The sequence below is a fragment of the Crocodylus siamensis genome, chromosome 1, assembly GCF_052110815.1.
Source record: "Crocodylus siamensis isolate JL-2025a chromosome 1, ASM5211081v1, whole genome shotgun sequence".
Taxonomy (NCBI): domain Eukaryota; kingdom Metazoa; phylum Chordata; order Crocodylia; family Crocodylidae; genus Crocodylus; species Crocodylus siamensis.
This window is the reverse complement of record NC_143395.1, coordinates 58,621,000-58,646,730: the sequence shown is the minus strand read 5'-3', so window position 1 is coordinate 58,646,730 and position 25,731 is coordinate 58,621,000. Positions and strand designations below refer to the sequence as shown.

General features: G+C 44.9%; 1 protein-coding gene across 3 annotated transcripts in view; it reads right to left on the bottom strand.

Annotated features, from left to right (window-relative positions):
- Nucleotides 1-25,731, bottom strand: part of KCNQ5 (potassium voltage-gated channel subfamily Q member 5) — a 622,372-nt gene that overhangs the window by 139,556 nt on the left and 457,085 nt on the right. For 2 of the 3 annotated variants that reach the window (XM_090034927.1, XM_090034921.1), the window contains exon 3: nucleotides 6,815-6,941. In XM_090034927.1, the coding sequence (XP_089891053.1) occupies nucleotides 6,815-6,941 (127 nt within the window). Of the gene's footprint in view, nucleotides 1-6,814; nucleotides 6,942-15,651; nucleotides 15,726-25,731 lie in introns of those variants that run through there. The other variant, XM_090034933.1, reaches the window with a different exon arrangement.

The window sequence follows — 25,731 nt, the reverse complement described above, 5'->3', positions numbered from 1 at the left end:
GTAGGGCTAGGATTTAGAGTGACCTAGACAAATTGGAGAAGTGGGCCAAAAGGAATCTCATGAGGTTCAATAGGGACAAGTGCAAAGTCCTGCACTCAGGATGCAACAATCCCATGCACCACTACAGCCTGGGGGCTCACTGGCTGGGCAGCAGCTCTGCAGAAAAGCACCTTGGAGTTACAGTAGACAATCAGCTGAATACAAGTTAGCAGTGTGCCCTTGTTGCCAAGAAGACTAATGGCATAGTGGGCTGCATTGGTGGGTATGTTACCAGTAGGTCAAGGGAAGTGATTATTCTCCTCTGCTCAGCACTGGTGAGGCCACATCTGGAGTACTGTGTTCAGTTTGATGAGAGGGCTGGGGGACATGACTTATGAGGAAAGACCAAGGGAAATGGGCTTTTTTAGTCTAGAGAAGGGAAGACACCAGGGGGTGGGGATTTAATAGCAGCCTTCAACTACCTGAAGGGTGGTTCCAAAGAGGATGGAGCCAGACTGTTTTCAGTGGTGACAAATGACAGAACAAGAAACAATGGTCTCAACTTGTAGCAAGGGAAGTGTAGGTTAGGTACAAAAAAAATTGCTCAAGTGGAGGGTAGTAAAGCACCGTGTAATTACACTACCAGGAGGCAAGGCCTGCCTGAGCTATCACATCATAACATATCTGATTTTGAACACAGTAGGCCCATCTACACGTGCAATTAATGTGGCTGAATAAAAGCTCTGGAGTTTTTGCTCCCAGGTGCACTGCTTGTATGTGCTCCCTGAAGCAAAAAACCACAGCGCAATTTGTTTCACAGTTTATTTGTTTGCACTGTATGGAGCCTGGTCTGAGCTGCCAGGGGACCTAGGGAGTCAGCCTGCCAGCCCGGAGCTACTCCAGCTGGGCTCCATGTGCTGTGGGAGAGGGAGGGGGAAAGGAGAAGGGGCTGGCTGGGGCTCAGGGTGCTTCAGGAGGGGGCTAGCTGACAGATAGCCCTTGCGCTGAAACACATTGCTCCCTGGCTAGCCACAGGGAGGCACTTGAAACCAGCTCAAGGCTGGCTGCTCCTCTGTCTCCACATGTGCTCCACAGCACATGGAGATGGGGTAGCAGCCCTGGGCTAGCTACACCCCCATCTCCATGTGCCAGTCTGTGGGTGGGTGGGGCACAATGTTCCTCAACATGGGGGCTGCCTGCTAGCTTGTCCCGCACTGAAGAACCCTGTGCCCCAGCCAGCAGGGGCAGCAACTACACATACACTGCTGCACATAAAAAAGCTCCGCAACAGGGTCCCTGTTGAGGAGTTAATTAGTTTCATGCACTCTAATAGGGACGTACATGTAGATGCTGAGAAATTTACTGCACATTTAATTAGTCACCTGCACAGTAAATGTTTCGTGTAGATGCATCCAATTATATATTTTTAACTGGCTTCCTTTATGCCAGAGGCAAGGAATTTTTTTTTTTTTGGTGGTGCTGGGGGTCAGGGGGTAGTAATATTGTATATTGGATTAAAGCCCAGTCAAGAGGGAAGAGGGTCATCAGCACCTCAGAGATTACAACTAAATTATGATGAGCCATAAAGCTGATGTGTGTGTTTAATCTCTGGTTTTCAGTGTCCAGTAGTATTTGAATGTTTGTTCCCAGGCCTGTCTTCTGAAGGTTGTCTGCAGGTTACCCTTGAGCACAAAGATTGTGAGGTCAGAAAATAATTTTCCTACCAATGGTGTGTGCAACTTTTTGCTGAATTTGTTTATTACAGAGAGTCACTTTTGTCTCATTTTACCCACATGGTCTGCATAAGGGCATTTTGTGCACTGGATGAAGTATACCACATTCTGGGATGGACAAGTATAGGATCTGAGATTTTTGATGGGTTCATTCTTGAGGGTGTTGATTGCAGTGATCGTGGAGATGCATGGACAGGTTTTGCATATATTGTTAAGGCAGGATTGCATCTAATTTGGTGTCTGTTGTTCAGCGGGGCTTTTCATAGAATCATAGAACTAGGGTCGGAAGGGACGTTGTTGATCTTCAAGTCCGACTCCCCGCCTAGGCAGGAGAAAAAACGGGGCTCAAATGATCCCAGCTAGATAGGCATCAAGCCTCCTCTTAAAGACCCCCAGGGTAGGAGCCAGCACTACTTCCCTTGGAAGTTGGTTCCAGATCCTAGCCACCCTAACTGTGAAGTAATTCTTACGGATGTCTAACCTAAACCTACTCTCCAACAATTGGTGGCCGTTATTCCTTGTTATGCCAGGGGGCACTAGGGGAAACAAGGTCTCTCCCAAAACCTTTTGGTCCCCCCCAGTGAGTTTACAGACAGTCACCAGGTCCCCCCTCAACCTTCGCTTGTGAAGGCTGAACAGGTTCAGGTCCTGCAGTCTCTCATTGTAGGGTCTGCCCTGTTGTCCCCGGATCATTCGGGTCCAATTTTGCATCCAATGATTAAAGTTGGTGGAGGGAGGGTGTTGAAAGGAACAGAAATGTTGGGAATATTTCTCTCAAGGCCTGATTCTGTTTGATGATCTGTCTTTTCAGAACCAGTGTGGGATGGTAAATGACAATAAGGGGTGTGTGGTCAGCTCATTTTTTCTTTTTATATTGCAGAAAGTAATGTCAGGGTGGCTCTTTCAAGGTATAGACTGTTATTTTTTTGCTGGTAATGACAGTTTTTAGTTTGGTGGGGCAGATATCACAAGAATTCTTCTCAAGAGCAGATGTGTTGATATCTGAGGGCCTCTTTATAGACTTCAGGTTTCTTGGTATGCCTGGGTTGATTGCTGGTCTTGTGGACATAAGTAAGACAGTTTGAGGTTCTCTCGGATACAGTGAGTTTTACGGTACCATCCCAGCTGTGGATTGTATTATTTAGAAAGTTGATGTTAGTGTAGGAGTATTCCAGAGAAAATTTGATAGAAAGGTAATAGTTGTTGAACCCGTGATGGAAGTCAGTAAGTAAGTCTAGGTGTTCAGTCCAGATGATGAACACACCATGTGCAATGTAAGTATATGGCAAGTTTAGTGGTTTTCTAAAAATTCTTCTTCCAAGTGGATCATGAAGAAGCTGGCATATTGGGCAGCTATATTTGTGCTCATGGCTGTATTCTTGGAAGAAGTTTGGAGGATGTGTCAGTTGTTGAAAGTAAGGCTGTGAGGGAAGATGTAGCATATTATCTGAGCGATACATTGTGCTTGCAAATCTGAGGGTAGTTTGTGTTCTTGTAACTGTTTCAGGCAGGCATCTGCACTTGTGTGCTGTGGGATGATAGTGTACAGGTTTGTGGCAGCTATAGTGCCAAGTATGGCCTTCTCAATTTTTTGCTCAGGGTAACCTACAGACCACCTTCAGAAGACAGGCCTGAGAACAAAAATTCATAATCTTACAGGACACTAAAAACCAGAGATTAAACATACACTCTGGTAGCAATTGTAAGAATCTACCTGCAATCTCTGCTAATATTTCTGTACTGCACAGGTGATAATGTTTCTGATCTTGATGAAGAAGTCTGCAGTGGCCTGCAGAAACCTTGCCCCTTGATGATGAGTGACACTGGGATAAGATACTCCATACAGGCCTATTCAATCATTCTAAAATGAAGAGTATGAATCTAAAGCACTCCATTGCAGGCTTTACACAGTTTGATTGGTATAAGTTACAGGTTATGAATGACAGAGTAGGACAAACAAATAGTTAATGGAAAAGTACCAGACCTGTAGGTATGTGGCACGGTCTCTGTGCATGCCTGACATTGTACTAAATGAGGTGTATACAGGGGCAGATCCAGAAGGGGTGTGGCAACATGGAGGCACCTCCCTTTGGCTGTGCCTCAGTGAGCTCTCACCATATAGTCATGCCAGAACCCCTGCTTTTGCTCTATTTTGGATCCCACAGGGTGAGCACTGCCACCACCATTCATCCCCTTCCTTCCACTGCTGCTGAATTCAGTAGAGAGTGGGAAGGAGGTGTAGGGAGAACAGCAGCAGCATTCTTCAGGAAGACACTCCTGGGGAGAACGAGGACCAATGGTAACAAACTAACAGAGGGAAGATTTTGACTGGACAGAAGGAAGAACTTCTCCGTAAGGAAGAAGGGTAATGGAACCTGGAACATACTCTTGGAAGAGGTGGTGCAATCGCCATCCTTGGAGGTGTTTGAGAGGAGGCTGGATAAGCACCTCTTTGAGCTAGTTTGAGCTCATTACCCTCCTGCCCATGGCAGGGGACTGGACTTGATGATCTCCCAAGTCCCTTCCAGTCCACTGATTCTGTGATCCATCCCCTGTGCTCCAGAGCCATGAGAAAGTGGGGGCTCTGGCCAGTTGTGCTCTGATCAGTTGGTGAACTCCGAGCTCACTGCCATCACAGGGCTCTAGCAAGAGCCCAAAGATGAGGGTGGGGAAGAGGGGGCACACCACCCTTACCCTTTTCTTGGATCCACTACTGCGTATATATAGTTGTATCACACTGGGTATAAGAAAACATTGGAGTTTGACTGAAATGTTGCTTCTGCTGGAAAACATCTTAGCTTGTGGCCATTAAGTCCTTGATAGCCCTGCCAGGGGATGGTAAAATAGCCTACTTAATACTACTGTAAATTGTAGTCGTAGAGTTTACTTATTTTGCTCTGTTCTGTATTGTACTACCCTAATAAAGAGTTATGTTTGTACCTGGTATCCCAAACAATTCCTGTTCCTTCTCTCTTCTCTTCAGTTAGCCTTGGGGAAATGGGTTACACAGAAAGCTCTATTCTGTTTTCCCTATGAAGCCAGCTAATCAATAAACCTCTTGGGCCATAAGCAATATTCAGGAAACTTCAAAGTCTGCATAACCAGGGTTTGGAGACATAACTTCAAGTTCTATTTGAATTCCTGGAACAACAGTCCCCAAAACTTACAGGAGATACTTTATGGTTCTTAATAATGATGCCTTTATATATTTTAGGCTTTTGAGTAATGTAAAATGATAGGAACCAACCTGACTCTCTCACATGTTCCCAATCAACCTTTATCTGATACATGCATGTATCTGATGGGTATCATATTTGTAAGGGACATGCATCTTGTCTGATATTAGTATCCTCTTGCATTCTATCTTTAAAAAAACAGAAGCGATTCTTTGGGGAACAGAGCAGCTTGGGACTGCTTTCCACTAGTTCTTATTCCCTCATTAGAGTCTCCCTTCACAATTACTGGGATTTCTCAGTGAAGTTATTAATGGTCACCTCCAGTGTTACATGTTTGGTCCTATACAAATGCACAGGCAAAACTGTCTACAAAAAGATCATCATCTTATTTGACATGATAGGCAAAATGTGAGTGGAGCTAATAAATTGGAAGTGAGGATGAGAGTAGAGGTAATGAAACAGCTTTGTTATTTTACAACTTGTTTGTGCCACATCACTATAAAAAAATGACATTACATGAACTCAAACAGCTGTCCCTGACAACTGCGGAAAAGGATCCTCGGAGTCATAGTCAACTCCAAAATGAACATGAGTCACTCGTGTGATGAGGTAATAAGTAAAGCTAACTGCACCCTTTCTTGCATAAGTAGGTGCATCACAAACAGGTCTAGGGAAGTGATACTTCTCTATGTGGCATTGGTCAGGCTGCAGCGGGAGTACTGCATCCAGTTTTGGGTCCTGCACTTCGGGAGGGATGTGGATGGCCTGGAGAGGGTTCAGAGGAAGGCCACTCATCTGGTTAAAGGCCTACAGAAAAAAACCTAAATGTGGACCGATTGGGAGACCTGAATCTCTTCAGCCTCTGCAAGAGGAGGCTGCGAGGTGATCTCGTGGCTGCCTACAAACTCATCAGAGGGGTGCAGCAAGAAGTGGGGGATACAATGTTTACCAGGGCACCTGTTGGGGTAACTAGAAATAATGGCCATAAATTGGAAGAGAGCAAGTTAAGATTGGACATCAGGAAAAAATTCTTTACAGTGAGGGTTGCCAAAATATGGAATAAATTTCCAAGGGAAGTGGTGCTGTCTCCTTCCTTGGAGGTGTTTAAAAGGAGATTGGACAGATACCTGGCTGGGGTCATCTGACCCCAGTACTCATTCCTGCCCAGGGCAGGTGGGGGTCAGACTTGATGATCTAATAGGTCCCTTCTAACCCTAACATCTATGAAACTATGACTTCAACTCAACCCAGTTGTCACTGGTTGGTTAATCTCTGCAGGCTTGTTTAAGATGTTATGAGGATTCTGTGGATTGTAGCATTAAGGATAAATTCCAATAGGAAAAGGAGAAGGGCAAAAGAGGATTTTGTGGGAAACTGAGCTATGAGAGTATTCAGTAACAGACTTATTGGCATAGCAAATGGCTGGGCTGGAGGACAGAGACAGCTGTGTAGGAAATAGAACTTGTCAACCAATGAGAGTGAGAAGTCTGTCCCTCTAACTTTCAGATATGACTAAGTGTTTTTAATATCTGCAATCAAAGAAGAATTAAGAGAAGAAGGGAATAGACAAGTAACATTCAGGATCAACAAATGAACAGCTATTTGTTTATTTCAGTGAAATCTGTGATCACACCTGATGTTTTCCTAATGGAAATATCAACACTTTTGTCCATCCTGATCTGAACAGAAAGTGGTCTTTTACAAAAATATGAAAAGTATACGCAGATTAGTATTTAGGAACTTCTGCAGATTTTAAAACCAGAAATTTCTTGAGCAGAGGTTATAATTCTAAAATTGGATTATACTAGAATGACTTTAAATAGAATTTGACTCTTTTGTATTTCATTTAGAAATAAAAGTGAATGTATGAGTGGGTGGAATTTTTGTATTATTTACACTGAAATGAACTATAATTGGGATACTCACCGATTACACAGAAAGGTTTCCTTGCAAATCTCAACCTTCCTTGCCATCCCCGGTATCGACAACAGCAGCCAGCAGACCAGATACGAATGATAAACTCCAAACCAAATACAACAATCATGACAAACTCCTGGAAAGAGCAAAGAAGAATATCTTTTACAGGTAACAGAAACAAATTACAAGAAAGAAATCCTGATAATGTCAAGCACTTGGGGCATTTATATACATACTTTTTTGTCCTTGGACACACCAGAAATCTGCCACTTTGGAGCAGACTCCAATTCAAACTGCTCTGTACATGAGCCGAGGTGAACTGTGCTGTGCCATGTGCAGTTATATAAGCAGCAAAATACATGTCAGCATGCAGAAAATGGTGGTGGTATGCTGTTGAACTGAAGCATTTCCAATGCATTCTAGTTCAAAAGCACACCACCAGCATTTTCTCAGCGTTAACACACATTTTGCCACAAGAGTCATAGCACTGGGCACTTGCTTGTGTAAAAATGCCCTGGAGTTTAACTGTTCTTCTCTTCCTGAACCAAACTAAACACTTTGTGAGGGATCCAAAATCACAAGATATTTGCACAGCCACACAAACAGTCTCCAGAGTTCCCTTATTAAATGTCCTAGCCTGTTCTCTGAAACAAAGTATCTTCTAAAATCAGCTAATTAATATATAAGCCTTAAGGGCCTGAACCAACACTATGCATGTTAGTGGTGAATCTCCTGGTGACTTCAGAGTTTCAGGGTCAGGCCAGCTACCCAGGAATATACAGCATACATCCAAATTCAAAACAGAGTTCTTATTTTGAGGCTGTATATTTTGGCAGAAATATTTTTATCTTATTTCACAGTACCAATTTGGATGTGGGGTACTCAAGAGTTCAAGAAATGCTGATTTATTTACAGAAGTTTGTTAGAAATATCCTGTAGCACTTCGAGAAAAAAAAACAAACTCATTTGGTCCACTGGTGCAACCCGTGTTGACTTTCAGATATAAGGCTGGATCTAGTTCTCATACCCATACCCTACCATACACCCCCCCCCCATCTCCCACCATTCACCCCCACACAATATAAGAGACTAAGAATTTATTTTTTAGTTATTATGCAGTCCCATCTATATACAGTATACAAACATGAATCATGATAAAAATATTTTTTGTAATAAGATTAAAACATTATAGCAGGTATTTGATGTTTAGTGTAGGATTTGGTTTTTTTCTGGTTGTATGACAATCCCCCACCTCCCAAAAGGAGTATTTCAGGGGGGCAAGAGCAGGGGTTTTCCAGTGTCAAAGGTCTGGGGTAAGCGGGGGGGGGGGGGACTTCCAATTCCATGATAATGACTGGAGGGTGGGGCACTTGTCAGGGGGCAGGGCTACCCATGTGGCCCTGCAGCCTTTACCCACTGCAGCAGTCCGGGAGTTGGAGCTGCAGCCTGTGACCTGACACCACCTGCAAAAGCATCTGCCCTATTGGACCCGAGACCCCATGGCTGTGCCCCTGCCAGACCTGGATGGGGACTGCATGGCCGCAAAGGCTGTGGTAATACTTATACAATTTAGAGTTTGCTTTTGGTTTGGGTTTTTTTTTTTGGTTATAGAAAAATCAGAGCTGTCCCTGATCCCTTCTCTCACCAGGAAGTGGGGCGCTGAGCAGCACTGATATTCCTGTGCTCTGTCCCTCACTTCCAACCCACTACCCTCTCCGAGTGCCTCTCACTCCTGACCTGCAGCCCCTGCCTGCTCCCATTAGCTCCCTCCCAGCCACAGTTCTGTCCCAGCACCAGGACATAAGTCCAGTTGCTGCTGTTCCACCCACTGCTTTGTGGCTCTGAGCAGTGCCATCTTTTGCTCCACACACCTTTGTCCAGGCCCCAGTGATCTCCATGCTATTTCTGTGAAGCCCTTGACTGAGGCTCAGGGACTGGGCTGGGCAAGCCCCTTCTCTTCCAGGCTGGCCTCCTCCTGAACAGGCTTCTTTAGGGGGAAGGGGGCACTCTAAACCCAGATTTAGCAGCTTCTGCTACCCAGAGTGCTCCTCCCCCTTTCCCTCATCGCACTCCCTCTCTCACACACGCACCCTGCTGCTACCTCCACCGTCCGCCTTCTCCCAGCTCATCACATACCCAAGTGGTTCCTGGGACCAGAAGCACCCCCAAGGTGGGGCTGTATGTCCCAGCACTGGTATAGGCAAGGGGCAGGGCTGCAGTGTACATTCCACCTGCATCCTACAAGCCACATAGCATACATCCCCCTGGCAGCACCAGCAGCCATCCTGGTGCTCAGGGCCTGCTACTGAGTAGCAGAGCCTCTCAGCAGCACAGCATGGCCCCAGCCTCCTGGGACATGGCATTGCCTACACCACATGGTGCTGCACTGGCTCGGCCTGCTAGCACAAGCTCTCGGACAGAACCGGGCCACTCCTGCGGTCACGCAGGATCTTGGCACTGCACACAGGGGGTGCACATTCTTGGGCCTGGCTGGGTCCCCCTGGAGTGACAGCAGGAGCATCTTGGTTCTGTCTGAGGGCATGTGCTAATGGGCCAGGCCGGCACAACACCATGTTGCACAGGCAGCACCAGGTCCCAGGTGTCTGGGTCCAAGCCGTGCTGCCTGGGGGCTCTACCAGTCAGTAGTGGGCTCTAAGTGCCAGGACAGCTGCTGCTGCTGTTGGGGACATGGGGGGCTGTGCACCGCATGAGGTGAAAGGCAGGGGACCCACCCCCCCAGAGCAGCCCCCCTACCCCTAAGTAGTCTTTGTTTACCTGAGACAGTGTCTGGATCTGGGTCACTGCTGCACCTTTGTCCTGTTTCTATTTACCCCAGCATGCTAAGCCAGCATTCTGGGGCAGCAGGGCAGCCACAGAGACATTCTGGCTGTATGCCAGAGAGACTCTCTGGAGGACTCAGCCTCCAGTTGCCTCAGGGCATGCTCCAGGAATGTGCCCTGCACCACTTTTTTCAGTGGGAGGGGTCTTTTTTTAATTCTGATATCAGGATTTGAAAGAAATAGGCAGTGCGGGAAACATTTTTTCATTCCCTGCATGCTTCTTGCAGCATCTCAAACTGCTTTGAGACACCGCAACAGGCATGTGCTCACTCATCTGGATGCACCCATGGTGGCTGGGGAGGATTGAGGGGCAGACAGGGTCCATGGGGGAGCTCAGGAGAATGGGAATCTCTCTCTGTCAGACCAGGGGTTGTCCATCTAGGGGAGGGTCTGAGATGCCAGGGGCTAAAAATAGCCCAGTGCCAGGGGGTGGGTAGGAAAAGTGCAGACCCAGGGCTGGGCTGGGAACTGTACAGAAATTTAGTTAGAGCGGGTCAGGAAAGACCAATGTAAGTTAGACTACTTCGGAGGTACAGTTAACTTAGATCAGACCAGGCATTTTTAGACCAATCTAAACTTCCTGTATCCTGTACAATTTATAATTAGATCCCTAGTTAGGTCAATCCAAGTATAAGGTCCACACCTGGGTAAACCAAGTTAGATTGGGTGGCTATTTTTAATGTGATCTAACCTCTCTGAATGTTTGTACCTAGTCTAAATGACCAGAACTGGCTTATTGCCCAAAATAATTATTCTATTTGTATAATAGTAAATTATGGGAACATTTTCTATGTGCAGTGGTATGTGTAACACTCAGGCAAATCTGGACTTATTGGTCATCAAGTTTAAATTGTCTTCAAAACTACTCATTTTTATATGCCGAGTTATTTATAGCAGGTATAGTAGGAAAATTGTGCTGTCAGTAACACCATTGAAGCCAATAGAGTTGCAGCAGAATTTGCCTCACTTCCTCTTAAAATAGTCTGAATGTAAAGAATGTGGTGTGAAATTATATGTATAATACAGGTATGGTAAATCTTCATTTAGATTTACTTCCAAAGTATAACCGTTATGGTATTTAGCTTTGAAACGATTAAATAAGTTTGTGAGTTAACCAACAAGCAGAGAAGAGTGCTTAAAGGAGCTTATTAAGCAGTTTGTCAAAAAATAGAGAATGAAAGTTATGTTTTATTTGGCCAGTGAAAACATTTTTCTGTCCAGGATAATGCTTTTCCTTGTCAGCCAGTTAATTTGTTATTTTTTGTAGAATGAAGACTAGCATGGAATCAGTAAGAGAGTATTACAAATAAATGAAACAGAGGAATATTTGCAAGAAAAGGATTGACCCGTCTTTGATATTTTTCCAATCAATCATCCATACTTTTCATGTTGCAAGAGGCCAATGCTCCTGAAACAAGTCAGCTGCAGACAGCACTGTTCCCAACTCAAGCATTCATTTACATGAAGTAATGGCACAATTATTTTTGTGATTTGCCATAGTGCCCAATTAACTGGTAAATAATGGCCTTACATTACTATACTGCTTATGTTTGTGCTACATATGGCATTAAGTTTGCCTATTCATGCATACAGCAATTTCAAAACACTAAATTTCCTTTCTTACATGAGCTGGCTTGATTTAATGTCATTACATTTATCACGCTGGTAGATTACACCCTCAAGGGTCTTCCTTTTCAGTTTTGTATAGCTTTATATTGATTTCATAAATCACAAATAAATCTAAACTGAAATTCCCTTGTCCAAAACACAGCAGGGGAAAAGGTCTACCACTGATTTATTTTAAAGAAAACCAAGGGGACCATTAACTTGATAGGTTTTGTTTGTTTGTTTGTTTGTTTGTTTTTTTTTAATTACACCAGTTCAAGAAGTACTACAGCTAATTATATGAACAGAATTACTGCATAGTACTCTAGTGTTCCTTATTAATTCTGGAAAGGATTATGTGTAGCATTGTAAAAATCTATTTAGTAGTAATAATTCTCAAATCTAGCCCATTCCCTTGTAGACATTTATTACTGGCCAAGAACCCCCCCACCCCCATACAATAGGAAAAGAGAAGAAAATAGTATTTCAGTAATTTACCTGTCACTATTATAGTGTACACTGTTACATCTGGTTTACATATGGACAGATGAAGTGTCTAACTTTGTGTGTTCATGGTTGGGATCCGGGGCATGCTATCCTTGTTTCTCTTGAAAAGATTGCTTATTTTCATATGGGAATCATGGGGCCAGAGTTGAACTGGCAGAGCTCTAAATATATTCCCGATTCTGAATAAAGTATCCATTCAGTAGATATTCTATTCATGCTTAGACTGAATTTAGGTTGCAGAATTAATGGGCATGGACAATATACTTTGTATGTAGTTGCTATGGGAAGCCCTTCTTGTATACCATACATGCTGAAATGATCATAGATATCTGTTCATCTGATGTGGCAAGAACTCTGTATGGAATCTGATTCAACCACGAAGAGGTATGCCCTCCCTAAAATTCCAAACTCTACAAAAGTTTTGAAGCCAGCTTAGAGAAGAATTAAAAGTATTCATAAATATGATACATTAGTACTATTTTACAGTGTTAATCATTTGGATCAAATGACTACCATAAACAGCCAGAAAGAAGTGAAATGTGCTAATTATTTTCATATCTTTTTAATGGTGCCTAATAGTGTTGTTAGAGTTTAGATTTCAATATTTGCATTATCATTAAGAATGAAAAATATTCGATGGTCTTAATTATAGTATGTCAGAAAAAGTCATTGTGTATTGAAATCTGATATCCGATTCCAGGTCTCTCTTCTCCGGTACAAAATGTCTCGTGACAAGAGACACAAGCACTTATGCACACACATATACACATGCCTTGAAGAGAAAACTTGAGGCAGATTTAAGTCAAGGGAGTGAAAGACACAAATGTTTTGCAAAAATGTTTTTGCCAAAAGTATGAGTTCGTTTGGGCAGAAATAAATCATAGAAAATTAGCGTTGGAAGTGATTTTAGGAGGTCACCTAGTCCAATCCCCTGCTCAAATCAGGACCAGTCCCAGCTAGATAACTTCAGCCAAGGCTTTGTCTAGCAGGGTCTTAAAAACCTCTAAGGATGGAGATTCCACTACCTCTCTAGGTAACCTGTTCCAGTGCTTTACTTCTAGTGAGGAAGTTTTTCTTAATATCTAACTTAAACTTCCCCTGTTGCAACTTGAGACCTTTACTCCTTGTTCTGTCATATGCCACTACTGAGAACAGTTGAGCTCCAGGCTCTTTGGAACCCCCTCTTCAGGTAGTTAAAGGCTGCTATTAAGTGTCCCCTTAGTCTTCTCTTTTCAAAACTAAATAAGCCCAGTTCCCCCGGCCACTCCTCAGAATTTATGTGCCCCAGTCATCTAACCATTATTGTTGCCCCTGGATGGACTCTCCAATTTGTCCACATCCTCTTTGTAGTGGGGGGCCCAAAATTGGACACAGTTCTTCAGATGTGACCTCACCAGTGTGAATATAGGGGAAGAATCACTTCCTCAATCTGCTGGCAATGTTCCGACTAATGCAGCACAGTATGCAATTAGTCTGTCACAACAAGGGCACACTGTTGGCTCATATTCAGCTTACTATAACCCCCAGATAAATTTTCTGCAGTGCTACTGCTTATCCATTTGGTCTCCAGCCTATACTGGGATTGTTTAATCTTAAGTACAGGACTTTGCGCTTATTGAACCTCACTAGGTTTCTTTTGGTTCCATCCTCCAGCGTGTTGAGGTCTCTCTGAATCCTACCCCTGCTCTCCAGTGTATCTCCTACTTCCTGCAGCTTGCTGTCATCTGCAAGCTTGTTGCGGGAGCACTGCATCCCATCTTCAAGGTGGTTGATGAAGATATCGAACAACATTGACCACAGGACTGACTCCTAGGGCACTCCATTTGATACCATTTGTCAACTAGACGTTGAGCCACTGATTACTACCCTCTGAGCCCAATGCTCCAGCCAGTTTTCTATCCACTTTACACTTCATTCATCCAACCCATACTTTCTGAGCTTGCTTGCAAGAAAGTTATGGGAACCATTATCAAAAGTCTTCAAAAGGTTGAGATATAAGCACATCCACTGCTCTCACCACTTCCACAGAGCTAGCCATCTCCTCATAGAAGGCAAATTGGGTTGGTCAGGCATGACTTGCCCTTCCTGAATCCACACTGACTATTCCCAATCACCTTTTTCTCCTCCAAGTACTTAGAAATTGATAGCATTCTCATGGATGGGCATAACTGCTCAGTAAGGATAGGCAGGGGAGAAGAGGAATAGGAGTTGAGCTTTCTGTAAATGTGCTTAAGTGAGCTGTATGATTGCTGAGAACACCAGTATGAAACAACAGATCAGGCCAGTAAATGGATGCTTCTGTCCCCTGCAGAGAGGACAGGCTCTCAGACCCTGGTACCATTTTCAACCCCCTCTCTTTGGACTCATGGACTCTCTAGTCCGACTCCCACCCCTTCTTTGGGCTCAAGGACCCTCTGGGCTAGCTTGTAGCCCCTCTCAGACTTGTGGACCTTCTAGTGTGGCTCGCACCACTTCTTTGGACCCACGGACCCTCTAGTCTGGCTTTCTACCTATCCCTGGCTCCTGTATCTCCTAGTTCCATATGCAGACACACTCTCCATGTTTAGACTTTCAGTCTTCTCTCTCAGCTCTGCTTTGTGCTTCTGGATTCTCTGATCATGCTCCCAGCCACTTTCTGGGTCTTGGGCTCACAGATCTCCTGATCCTATTCCCAGCCAGTCTCTGGGTTCATGGATCTTCTGATCCCCATCCTTTGAACTCCTGCAGTCTATGGTGGGCTCCACTCTCAACCACTCTTGGGTTACCAGTACTCTAAGAAGGCCTTGAGCTTGTGCTTGTAGGACTCAAGGCTAAAACACTGGTGCAACTCAATAACAAGCACTGGCATCTTCTGCAAGGCACTCAAACCTTCTCTGGGCTATAACATAAAAACCAAGGCCACCTGCCCATATAACAAACCCCTCTCTGCCCCAAGTACCTTCCCTTGTTCATGGGCCTGAAGAGTTGCTTGCTCAGTTCTATAGTCAGTCACCCTGCTGCTAGGAGCTCCTCACTTCATGGCTCTTGGGGCTGGACTGTTTGGCTGGCTCAGACCCAGTGCTTATACATCTCCAGCCTGGCCTGCTACTGGTTAGGCATGTCCCTAATTAACCCCCTTTGCCACCTGCAAGCTGCCTCTCCAGCTGCTTGCTCCCACAAAGGAATAGGCACACCTCAGTGCCCTGTTACACCAACCAACACCACCTGTTGCTTCCACTTGATGGCAGTGGTCTTGATCCTCTCAACCTTGGGGATGCCTGGCCTGGGATGCCATCAATAGAACATGCTCCTCCTCCTATATTGCTAGGGCTCCATATCTGTTCTTTAGGCAAACCATTGCAGGTGGAGATGAAGATTTCTGTTTGCTGCCAGAGGTCACAAACTTCCAGCTTCCACCTTCATGGGAGAACATGTCCTCCATCTTCTTTAGTGCTGCCTCTGGCAGGCCTTCCTCCACAGTCCCAGAGGTCTCCTCCAGCATTGAACTGATGATGTCCTCATGGCAGAGGATGCTTTGGAGCCTTGCCACCTTCTTCTGTAGCTCTCTTGCTTTCCCCCTGAAGAACACCACCAGGAGTCATACACACACTGCAGATACTCTTCTACCTGGCTGTAACTGGAAGAAAGCTGTGGTCTCCATAGCACCAAACCAGGACCTGAGTGAAAGCCTTCATGGGTGGCCCTGCCTGGACAGAGGAAGAGCTGACAGTGGTACTGCCTGGTGGAGGAAGAGCTGTTCTCCCTAGCACCTCCTTTGCAAGTTTCCTAGCAAACTCATTCTCACTCAAGACTCTAGTTAAGCAAGGGGCTTAAGTATTGGTTTAACTCCTGAGTTCTACCTACTTACGCTAAATATATGTAGGTTAGGTACTCTTCGTTAAAGAAAGAGCTTACCTTAAAGGCTCCCCTCCAAAGAATGCGGTGGCAAACTGACTTCTGAACCGCTTGCAAACTGCTTTCTTAGCTGCCCCTGTTCACACACTGTCTGGTCCCTCAGGAAGTCTCTTTTTATACCCTGCTTGGCCCGACTCCACCCCCTTGTTACAGCTTTTGTCAAACACAGGCAGCAATCAACCAGCAATGACTCAGCTAACAGCACTCCCAGCTCCTCAGAGTACATGCCCAAAACACACAGCCCACCAAAAAAACCCCAAACCACTCAGCAGACCAAACACAAAAGGCAAGCCTTATTCACTTCGTTTCAAAGACCAGGATCTGGTGCCTGATTCCATTTCCTCTTCTTGCTTCTAGTGCAATTTACAAGCAGTTCACTGTTTGTTGTCCCTGTTTGCCTGAATTAAGAAATTTCTTAGTTCATTTGTCAGGAGAGACATCACTAATTCTAAGACTATTACCCATTCATGTTTATGGAAGTGTTCAGAGTCTCTCCTAAACCAGTAGAAGCTACCATAAATTAAATATATTTTAGCTTAACAACTGCAGCTAGAAAAAGCCACCCCATGTACGCTACACAGTTTGCAGGATCAGGTCCTTAATGTACACCGATGAAGCTAAATGACTGGAAGAGTCACAATTTCTTTATGCAGATATCTTTAAATGGGGATTTAAAGGAGTGTTTTCCCCCCCCCATTCATCTTTTAAAATATATAAAAGGAAGTTTTTAGGTTGTAAACCACAATACAGTAAACTCTCTGGTAACCGGCACCTTAACAGAGCATGCCGGCTTGTAACTGGCATGCTGGATTGTAAGGAAAAGTGAAACTGGAAGTGCCCACCATGGCACTTCCAGTTTTTCCAAGCCCCTATGGCCTGGGGCAAAGCGGCCTGCTCTGCTGAGCCCCAATGGCCCAGGGGCATACAGGCTGTGCGGGGTTGTGTGGGGCCTGCCTCCCCATCCCGCAGGGCCTGTGGGAGGGGTGGTGATGCAGCAGGAGGGGCAGAGGGACGTAGCAGGAGAAGCGGCAGCTGGAGCTGCTCAATTAACCAGCATATTTTGTTATCCGGCATCCCCCATTCCCAGAGGATGCCGAATAACAGAGCTATTACTATAGAATGAATTGGAAATTCTGTCTTAAAACATAATTTCAAAGTTATAAATGAAAATATGTGCTTGCAACAGATATAATTGCAGTTTGTGAGCCTATATCAATGTGCTAGAGACTTCTAAATGCAACATGAACTCTAATAGTAAGGGTACTAAGGGTGAAATTAAACATTACACTTAGACCATATTAAAATCTGTGGAATGGTATACAGTATTGAAGTTAAAACATGCTGTGAGAAGTTGTATGTTAAGGGTAATACTGTTTCTTGTTTGTATAGCTCTGACTTGCCACTAGATGGCTGGTGAGCAGGGGCATGGCTAGGAGCCAAAAAACATGGGCTCAGAGGCAGTGGGAGCTAGGAGTGGTGCATCCTGGGATGTTGGACTGGAAGTTACTCATTTTATCTCTGTGGAGCAGACTGAAGTTACCCAACATGAGGTAGTGTGACAGAGGCAAAATCCCAGGCCTGGTCCCAGTACTGGCCTCCTACTTATCTATGGGCAAACCACCTGCCACATCTCATTAACTAAGTTCATAGATGGTACTAGGTGCCCTTTGAGCACCCTGTGATGTCAAGGGCAGGTCTTATATGATTCCAACCTTCCCTTATGTCCCATGCCTTGCAGATAACATATAGTTTGTTACAACTCCAGCTTGAGGCTGGGCCAAACTCAGTTCATTATTAGGCCTCTTGTACACTGCCCTGTCCTGGGCCACACTCACTCTGCCCCACCTCTCACTGGGGCTTGTGACACTCCGCCCGCTCTCACCAGGCCTCTTTCACACTGTCCTGTTCTGGGCCACATACACCATGCCCTGCTCCCTTTGAGTTACCACATAGGCCATCAGTCTTATCTCTTCACTCCTCAAGGGTCATGGGAGAGACCCAGAGACTCATCTAAGCAGTGACCAGTCAATTCACCAAACTCTGGGCTGACTCTGCCCCTAGCCCCTCACCAGGCCACTTTACCCCTTTCATGGGTCAACACTCTACTTCTATGCTGGTGCCCCTGTAGGCTGAGGTGCCTCTCACTAGGCATGCCTGGCCTCAACTCCACCCTCTCACTAGTGTCTGGTGTCTTACACCCCCTTGGGCTCAGGTGCTTCTCTCTAAGCATGTTTGGCCCCCACTCCCAGGTCTTATGCCCCTATGGACGCAAGTGCCTCTCAGCAGGTATGCCTGGCCCTGCTGCTCCCACAATGACCCACTGGATGGTGGGGGTTGGGGTTAAAGTGCCCCTACCCACCTTTCACTGGGGGGGGGGGCGTAACTGGCCTGGCATTTCTTGGGGATTCCCTCACCACAAGGAGTCCCACCAGGGCACCCTTTCCTGGCAGGGTACAGTTTCCAATGATACACAGGACCAGGAGTCTCCTGCCATCCTCATAGCTCCTGCTCTTACCTCCAAGATGTTCCAAGCCACAGCTCAGCCACATGTTACCTCCTCAACTGCTAGCAACAAACTACTACTCCAGCCCTGAGAGCAAGGATTTAAAATGGCTGCTTCATCAAGGCTGGCCTGCACCTGCTGGCTGCCTGCTCCCAGCCCTTAAAGTGACAGACACCCAGAAGGTGCTCTGTCACAGGTAGGTAGCAAGGCCCAGAGTTAACCCTTGCCTGAAGTGGCATAACTTTGAGATGCTCAGAGGGTACTTAGCATGAATTAACAAGCTTTAACATGTGGACACTCATATTTTAAGTGCCATTAGTATGCTGTGTTATGTGTACCTTCACCCTTACTTTGCATTTTCTAAGTTGCTGTTGTTTAAATGTGACTTTTAGGGCTTGCCTCCATGCTGGGTCCAGGAACACTGCTGCAAAGTACCTCTCATCAACTCTTATTCCATATGTGCCAACTCTCAGAAACAAAGCAATTCGATTCCTTCAAGGGTCTTGGGTGCTACAGTGCTGGTCTTCAGCTTGCTGTCTCAGGTGTGCTTACTGGCACAAGCTCACATTTGTACTGATGTGTCTACAAGGTCTCATTTTTAGGACTTGGCACACACAGAGTGAGAGGGAATTAGCGAGTAATGCTTTGGCTTCGTGCTCCCAGGCTTAGTATTGAGGGGATGCATATAATCCCTTTGAGCCCAGTACGCAGTCCTTATCTCAAGCTGCTATCAATTTTAATGGGAGATTTTGCACGTGTGAAAATGACAGAATTAGGCTGTTATTGATACATTACTGAAAGGGTTTTTCTCATTATTGCTGACTTGCTTATCCATAATTCACCTGATTAAGATTTTAATTATGAGACAAAAAAATATTAAATGACCTAAGGTTGCTGGGTTATACTCTGTAGAAAACACATGACATCTAGACCTTTTATTTTACATGGAAACAGGCAAAGCTTGATTCTTCAATAAATTTCTACTAACTAGAGCTGGTTGGGATTTTTCTGAAACCTGTATTTTTTCAGAAAATGTTACTTTGTCACAACAGAAACTTACCACAAGATTATTCATACATGTTTTAATTGGAAATGGTGCTTAGGTCTAGGGTGGAATATCTTGTTAAAAATCAGAAAGAAAGTGAAAAGTCATGTCTTGCCCATGGCTGCAGACACAGGTCCTTGTTCTGCCTGATTCAGACTAGGAACTTGAATCTTACCCTCTACTACCTCAGTGAGGGTATGTCTAAATGAGATGCAATGGCACAGTAGCAAGAAGCTATTGCACTGTATCTCGTTGCTACAGTGCTGTAGCTTTGCCAGGTACCAACCATGATGGTGACACTACTGTGCAGTAGCATCTAAAAATAATCATGTAGCAATGGGACTATCCAGTAAAGTCAGTTACTGTGCAATCATTTAGTACTTGATTAAGCAAGTCCACTGCACATGTAGGTGTGCCATGAATGTTTGAGTTGCTAGTTTCTTGGTTGTTCTGGTGTAACACAATCTCTGTCTCTTTTCTTTCTTTTTCATTTAAAGCTTTGAAAGAGATCTTCCCAATGTGGAACAGGAAATTCCCCAGGAAACCATTTCCTACCTAGCTCTACTGAGTAATAAGTACAAAAATCTGGATTTCAAATCCATAATTCATTGGGTGGAAAAGGAAGTCAGTTATAGTAGTATTAAACTTCTTTTACTAACATCACCTAATCTAAAAATAAATTGTAAAAGTACCAATTGTATGTATTATTATGATGCCTACATTACAACAACATCTTATGTTTTTTATGATTATGTGTGTGGTATAAATCAATACAGTCATGTGTATCAGAATGGTAAACTCCCTATTGTTAGTTTATCTGGCTTCCATTTAGGCTAGGTACAGACGTTTGAAAAGCCTGGGGTGGAACTGATTTAATCTACAGAGTTTTTTGTAAGCGACATAGATTAGATTGGGAGTGAACAGAACACACGTTCGGTATTTGATTGGGGGGAGGGGTCATGCAGGCTGTTTTCACATCTAGGCCAGAAGGTTGGGAGTGCTCCTGTATGACTCCCACTGCGTCCCATGGGCTCCAGAGCTGCTGGAGAATATTGAGCACAGCCGAGCAGCCAGGCCACCGCGGACTGCCTGCCTAGTAGGGGAAAGCATGCCCCCAGCCCTGCTACTGTGGACCTTCCTCCACACCTAGCTTTAAGAGAAGGCAGAAGAGCCCCAGAGTGGGTCACAATGGCATACCTGGCTGCCTGGTGGTGGCAGTGGGAGTGGAGGATGCTCTTCAGAAGGAAGGACCAGGCCCCTCAGAGCTTCAGTGAACAGCTGGCAGCAGCACGAAGTGCTCAGAAGCCCTGCACCATGCAGTGGGGAAAGGGGTGCTCTGCAGAAGGAAGGATAGGGCCCCTCAGTGCTCTGGTGAATGGTGGGTGGCAACAGCAAGTGCCTGGCACAATTATAGGAATCATGATTGAAAGAATCATGCTGAGTGCCTGCTGCTGCTGCCTGCCATTCACTGGAGCTGTGATGGGCCCAATCCTTTCTTCTGCAGGGTGCCCCCTCCCTGCCTAGGGACATGGTATAAAGATACAAAAATACTGAACTGATACTCCCTCCTCCTCCCCACCGCCCAGCCTGCTTATATATTTAGTATATATTTTTAATTTAGTTTATATTTTTGCATTCAAAATTCCCATTAACATCAGTGAAAGCTATGCATTATGTAAGGACAACCAAACCAGATCACTTGTGCTTAATAGATTTGACCCCACCAACAGAAGCAATATAGCAGGCAGTGTGTTCATGTTCTGCAACTGCTGCACCAATGGAAAGAACTAGAATTATTAAAATGGGAAAAATGGAAAGTATAGGGGCAAACAGATCACATACTACATTAACAAAAGGTTTTTTAGAACTCTAATGCACCAGGCTTCTAATTAATTAAATCAAGCAGCCTCTGCAAAATCCAGCTATATTAAGAACTTTTTATTGTTTTTTGCCTATCCAATTAGGATTCAAATTATGGTTTGCTGTTGAAATTGTCTAAATTAGCATGCTTCTGTGCAGCTTTCAATGATAAGTCTTTTTCCTTAGTACAACACAAAAATATTTAAAAACTGTTGTTATCATAATTTTCCTGTTAATTAACATGGTTGTTCATTAAAACCCTGAATAGCTTTTGTGTAATTTGCTACATGGCTCTTATGATAGTCAGGTTTCTTTGTTCTAGACCATTACATTTCAAATCAGGTAGCACTTTAGTTTTAAAAAAATGCTAATTTCATAAATTTGGAGTTATTTCTCCTAATGGGAGGAGAGTCCTGATTAGATAGTTAGGTATGAGTACAACTTTGCTGTTTTATGCCAGAAAGCAGCTTTTCTGTTATTTTACTGACATTTCTTGGACTTAGAATGAAGTTGCATAGCAGTATAGTAGAGAGCTCTAAACCAGTGGTCTCCAAAGTGGGGTACGCGCACCCCAGGGGGTGCACAGGACGATCCATTGGGGTGCGGGAAGAAAATATTAGAATTTCTATTTATATAGATAGGGGTGCATGATCAAAAAAGTTTGGAGACCACTGCTCTAAACTAAGTTGTTCCAAGGGCTGCAGGACACTACCTGACTAAAGCTCACCACTGGACTGCAGCCTATATATAAAAAAACAGTATTTGCCTAAGTTCAGAAATGGACTACAATGTATTAAAATAGTCCTTTGAAATAAGCTTGAAGAAAAATTACAAGGCTAAGTACAGATAGTCAAAAAGCCCAATGCTGAATTGATTTAGTCTTTGCAGGTTAGTTTAAACTGCAGAGATTCAATTGAGAAACAACTGGATAGACATTTACTTTTGATTCAGGAAATACAGCCACATCCCTGCAGTAGCTCAGGCCAGAGGCTGTGGGGTGCTAGAGCACAGCTCTCTGGCACATAGCCAGTATAAATTCCCATTTGCAGTCCAGAATTACAGCAGCAGGACTCTGCAGGGTTGCTCATCACTTCCTCTTCCTGCTTCCAAGTGCCTCTGGGATTTGTAGCCCAGTCAGAGCCAGCAGTAACTTTCAGTAAGTTTAGCAGGGCAAGACAGTTCTGTACTTGGGAGGACCAGGAGTTTAACCAGGAGGGGTGGGGGGTTTAAGCCCCCTCCCTAGCCCCAGACCTGATGGCTAGGGACAGAAGTTACACATAAACCAGTTTAAGTGATCTGGTTTATGTGATCTGGTTTAAAACTGTAACAGAATAGAAGTTCAGCGCATATAAACCAGTTTCAAAATGACTAGAACTGGTTTAAGGTAAATGTGGTCTGAACGTAGTATCAGATTTACTTAACTGATTTGGGTGAAACAAATTTACGAAACTTCTGTCCTAAACCCCTTCCTGGTTCAAGTTAAACCACAGTCCCCAGCGTCCCAGCATGCTTTGCAGTTCTGGGCTGAGTTGTGCTGTCTGCTCCAGAAAGCAGAGCTGGCCCCACACCTCTGATCCTTATCTGAAGCAATGAGGGCTGGCTGGCAAGGGAGTGGTGAGGGGGAAAGGCCAGCTGGGGATGCAGCCCAGTTTATGTGGGGAGGAAGGACTGCTCCCCACTCCCCCCCAGCAAACCCCAGCTGGGTTCTGGAGCCAGGCAGCGGGGTTAAACACCCCTTCCTCAACTCAAACTTACTTCTGGCTGCAACTGTGGACTACAACCACAGAGGCATCTGGAAGCAGTAAGAGGAAGTGATGAGCACCCTGCAGAGACTTGCTGCTGTGATCATGGACTACAAATTCCAGGGACCTCAGGGGCAGCAAGAAGAGGAAGTGAACATACAGCCAGAGAGCTGTGCTCTAGTGCCCCCCCTGGCTTCTGGCCTGAGCTACTGCAGGCATGTGGCTTCATTTTCTTAATCAAAGGGTAATTAGGTCTGAAGAGGGAGATGATCAAGGGAGCTCCCCTCCTGAGAAATTTAATTTCTGGCCCCAAACTATCCCGCATGGGGGATGAGGCTCCTAGGGAGGAATCAAAGGGCTTCTCACACTGAGGACTTTAAAGCAGACCTGGTGTTATCCTAGGACCAGGGCCAACAACTAGATGATTGTTGGTGCTAGCCCAGTTATGGGTAGGGTGACTGTAATTATTTTAGGGAAATCTGGGATGAGGGGGTACCAAGGGGCTTTCAAACTGCCAGTTCAGGGGGAGCCTGGGCTTATGATTCTGGGATCCTGCTGTACTTGCAAGTTGAATGGGCACAAATAGAAGGCACACTTGTTTGGATCAGGGTCAGATCCCATGATTCTTTTAAGTGCACATGTGCCAGGGGTCCAAGTGACAGGTAGGAGAATGATTTTTCTAGAGGTGTTCTCAATGGATATATATGGGGCAGGGTTGTGCTGTCAAGGCCAAATGGGAGGATCATGTAGCAATCAAGATGAGTCAAGATGGATGCATATTTTAGAAAGAAATCTGCAAGTCTAGATATAAGAATCAGGACAGAGGAGATGGTGGAGGTGTCTAGGGTGACTGAGATAGTAGGCAGCAATGTTGGGTGGGGTGGGAAAATTAAGAGCTCTGTTTTAATTATGTTGAACTTGAGCTAGCTAGTTGATGTCTAGATTTCCACGAGATTTTAAAGCAACAGACCAAGTCTGGAAAGGAATCAGGCTACTACAAATTTGTTCTAGCCTTTACAGAGTTTAGAGGAGATATTTACAGGTATTTTCATATATTTGATGTATGAAGGATAACAGCTCACATTCTTATACTTTTATTACTTATTTTATTTAATAAAATATTTAAGCCAACTGAAGTCTGAAGGAATTTCTGCTTTCTCTCAGTCAATCATACAAAGAGGTTCAGGGAGAATATCAGTTCCTCAGCAAAAACTCCATACTTATCATCCCAATTAAGAGCTTCTAGAATTCAGCTTGATATTTTTTATTGTATGTTGGTAGTCTATTAGCTTATTATATTACCATATAAGGGCATATTTAACTATTAGTCATTGTGATTTTTGCTTTGCATGGAATGCATGATGGGTTTTAATTTGGCATTATGAGTGAAGCTACTGCAGATTGTAATTCTGGGAACTCTTTGCTTACAAGGCAAACTACCACCAGGAGCATCTTCCTAAGATGCAGGCAGCTCCCTTATGGGATACAAAAAGCACCCTCCTCCCTAGAACTGCAAAGAGAAGTGATGCATAAAATCTGGTTTATCAAACGGACATATATGGAGCAGGGTTGCACTGTCAAGGCCAGCAGGGAAGGATCGTACAGCAATCGGTATGACTGATCCACAAATGTTTCTCAGGAAAGCCACTTGCCACTCTCTCTTCTTTCAAAGAGAAAAAAAATCTCGGTTTTAAACCTACACAAAGAATTCTAAGAATAGTTTTATTAGAACTGATGTTTTATAGGAATTCTGAAGTCTTAGCTCTTCCACTAATCAGGTCACTCCTTCTATCAAACTTCTCTCGTTGAAAACTTTAGGAAAGCATAATTGTTGGTATAGCAGGACCAGCCCTGAGAGCAGTCATGGTGCCTCCTGGTGGCCAAGGTATTCTTGCCCCACTCTGGCTCCTCAGGGGACCCTGCTTTTTCTACCTCACCTGCTACACCTGCATGGATCTTTAGTACTTAGGGAGGCTGCCCCATGGTCCCAGAGTGAGCCCTAGTTCAACTCAATTGGTTAGTACCTCTTGTGTCTGGCTGGCACCTATCTTGCCCCTCTAGTCCTATATTGCGGCCCTCTTGGCGCTATCCATGCCTCAGGGCACAAGTCACCTTATGGACAGTAATTGTGGCCTCCTGTCACACCCATAGCCACACTCATGGAATTACAGAAAATTAGGTTGGAAGGGAGCTCAGGAGATCATTTAGTCCAATCCCCAAAATTCTCAACTCCACAAGGGCTGCTGTGTCTTGCTAAAGAGAGGGGACCCCCACACCCATCCTTGAACGTAGACACTTCCACTTCCTAGCTCTGCCTGCAGACCCCTAAGCCACAGAACAGCTTATCGTACCTCATACAGGTTAGTTTGGATTCATTCACTGGGCTCTCTGGCCCAATCTGTCACCCAATTTACTCAGCCTGCCAAGCCTTACCCCTGGCAAGGCTCTCATGCTTTCCTGGGCCCCTGGCTCTAGTTTAGCTTCCTCCTCTCTTGGGTTTCAGCCCCTTTCCCAGGCTTTAGCATCTCAGCCAAAGGCTGATCTGGCTTCAGCCTCTTCCTGGCTTTAGGCTCCTTACCTGCAGCCTTAGCCCTCCCAGACGTGGCCATACTCAACCAGGCTTCTGGGCTCCTGGTTTTAGCAAGGTTGCTGTTGCTCCACACCAGCTCTTAGGGTCCCTAACCCCAAGCTGGGCTGCTTTCACAGAGTGTCCCTCCAGTCACCTCCATGACCTCCCCATATAGCCACAAACCAGTCCCCCAGCTTATCTGAACCACCTCCCCACTCACTAGCGTGCTCTCTCGGTCCCTTGGGTTCCTGGCCTGCAGCATCTTCTTCTTTCCAGCATGAGCTGGCAGGAGCTCCCCTTTGTTCAGAGTTCAAGGACGCACTGTTCCCCCTGTTTCAGGAACCCAGGTTTATATCCCCTG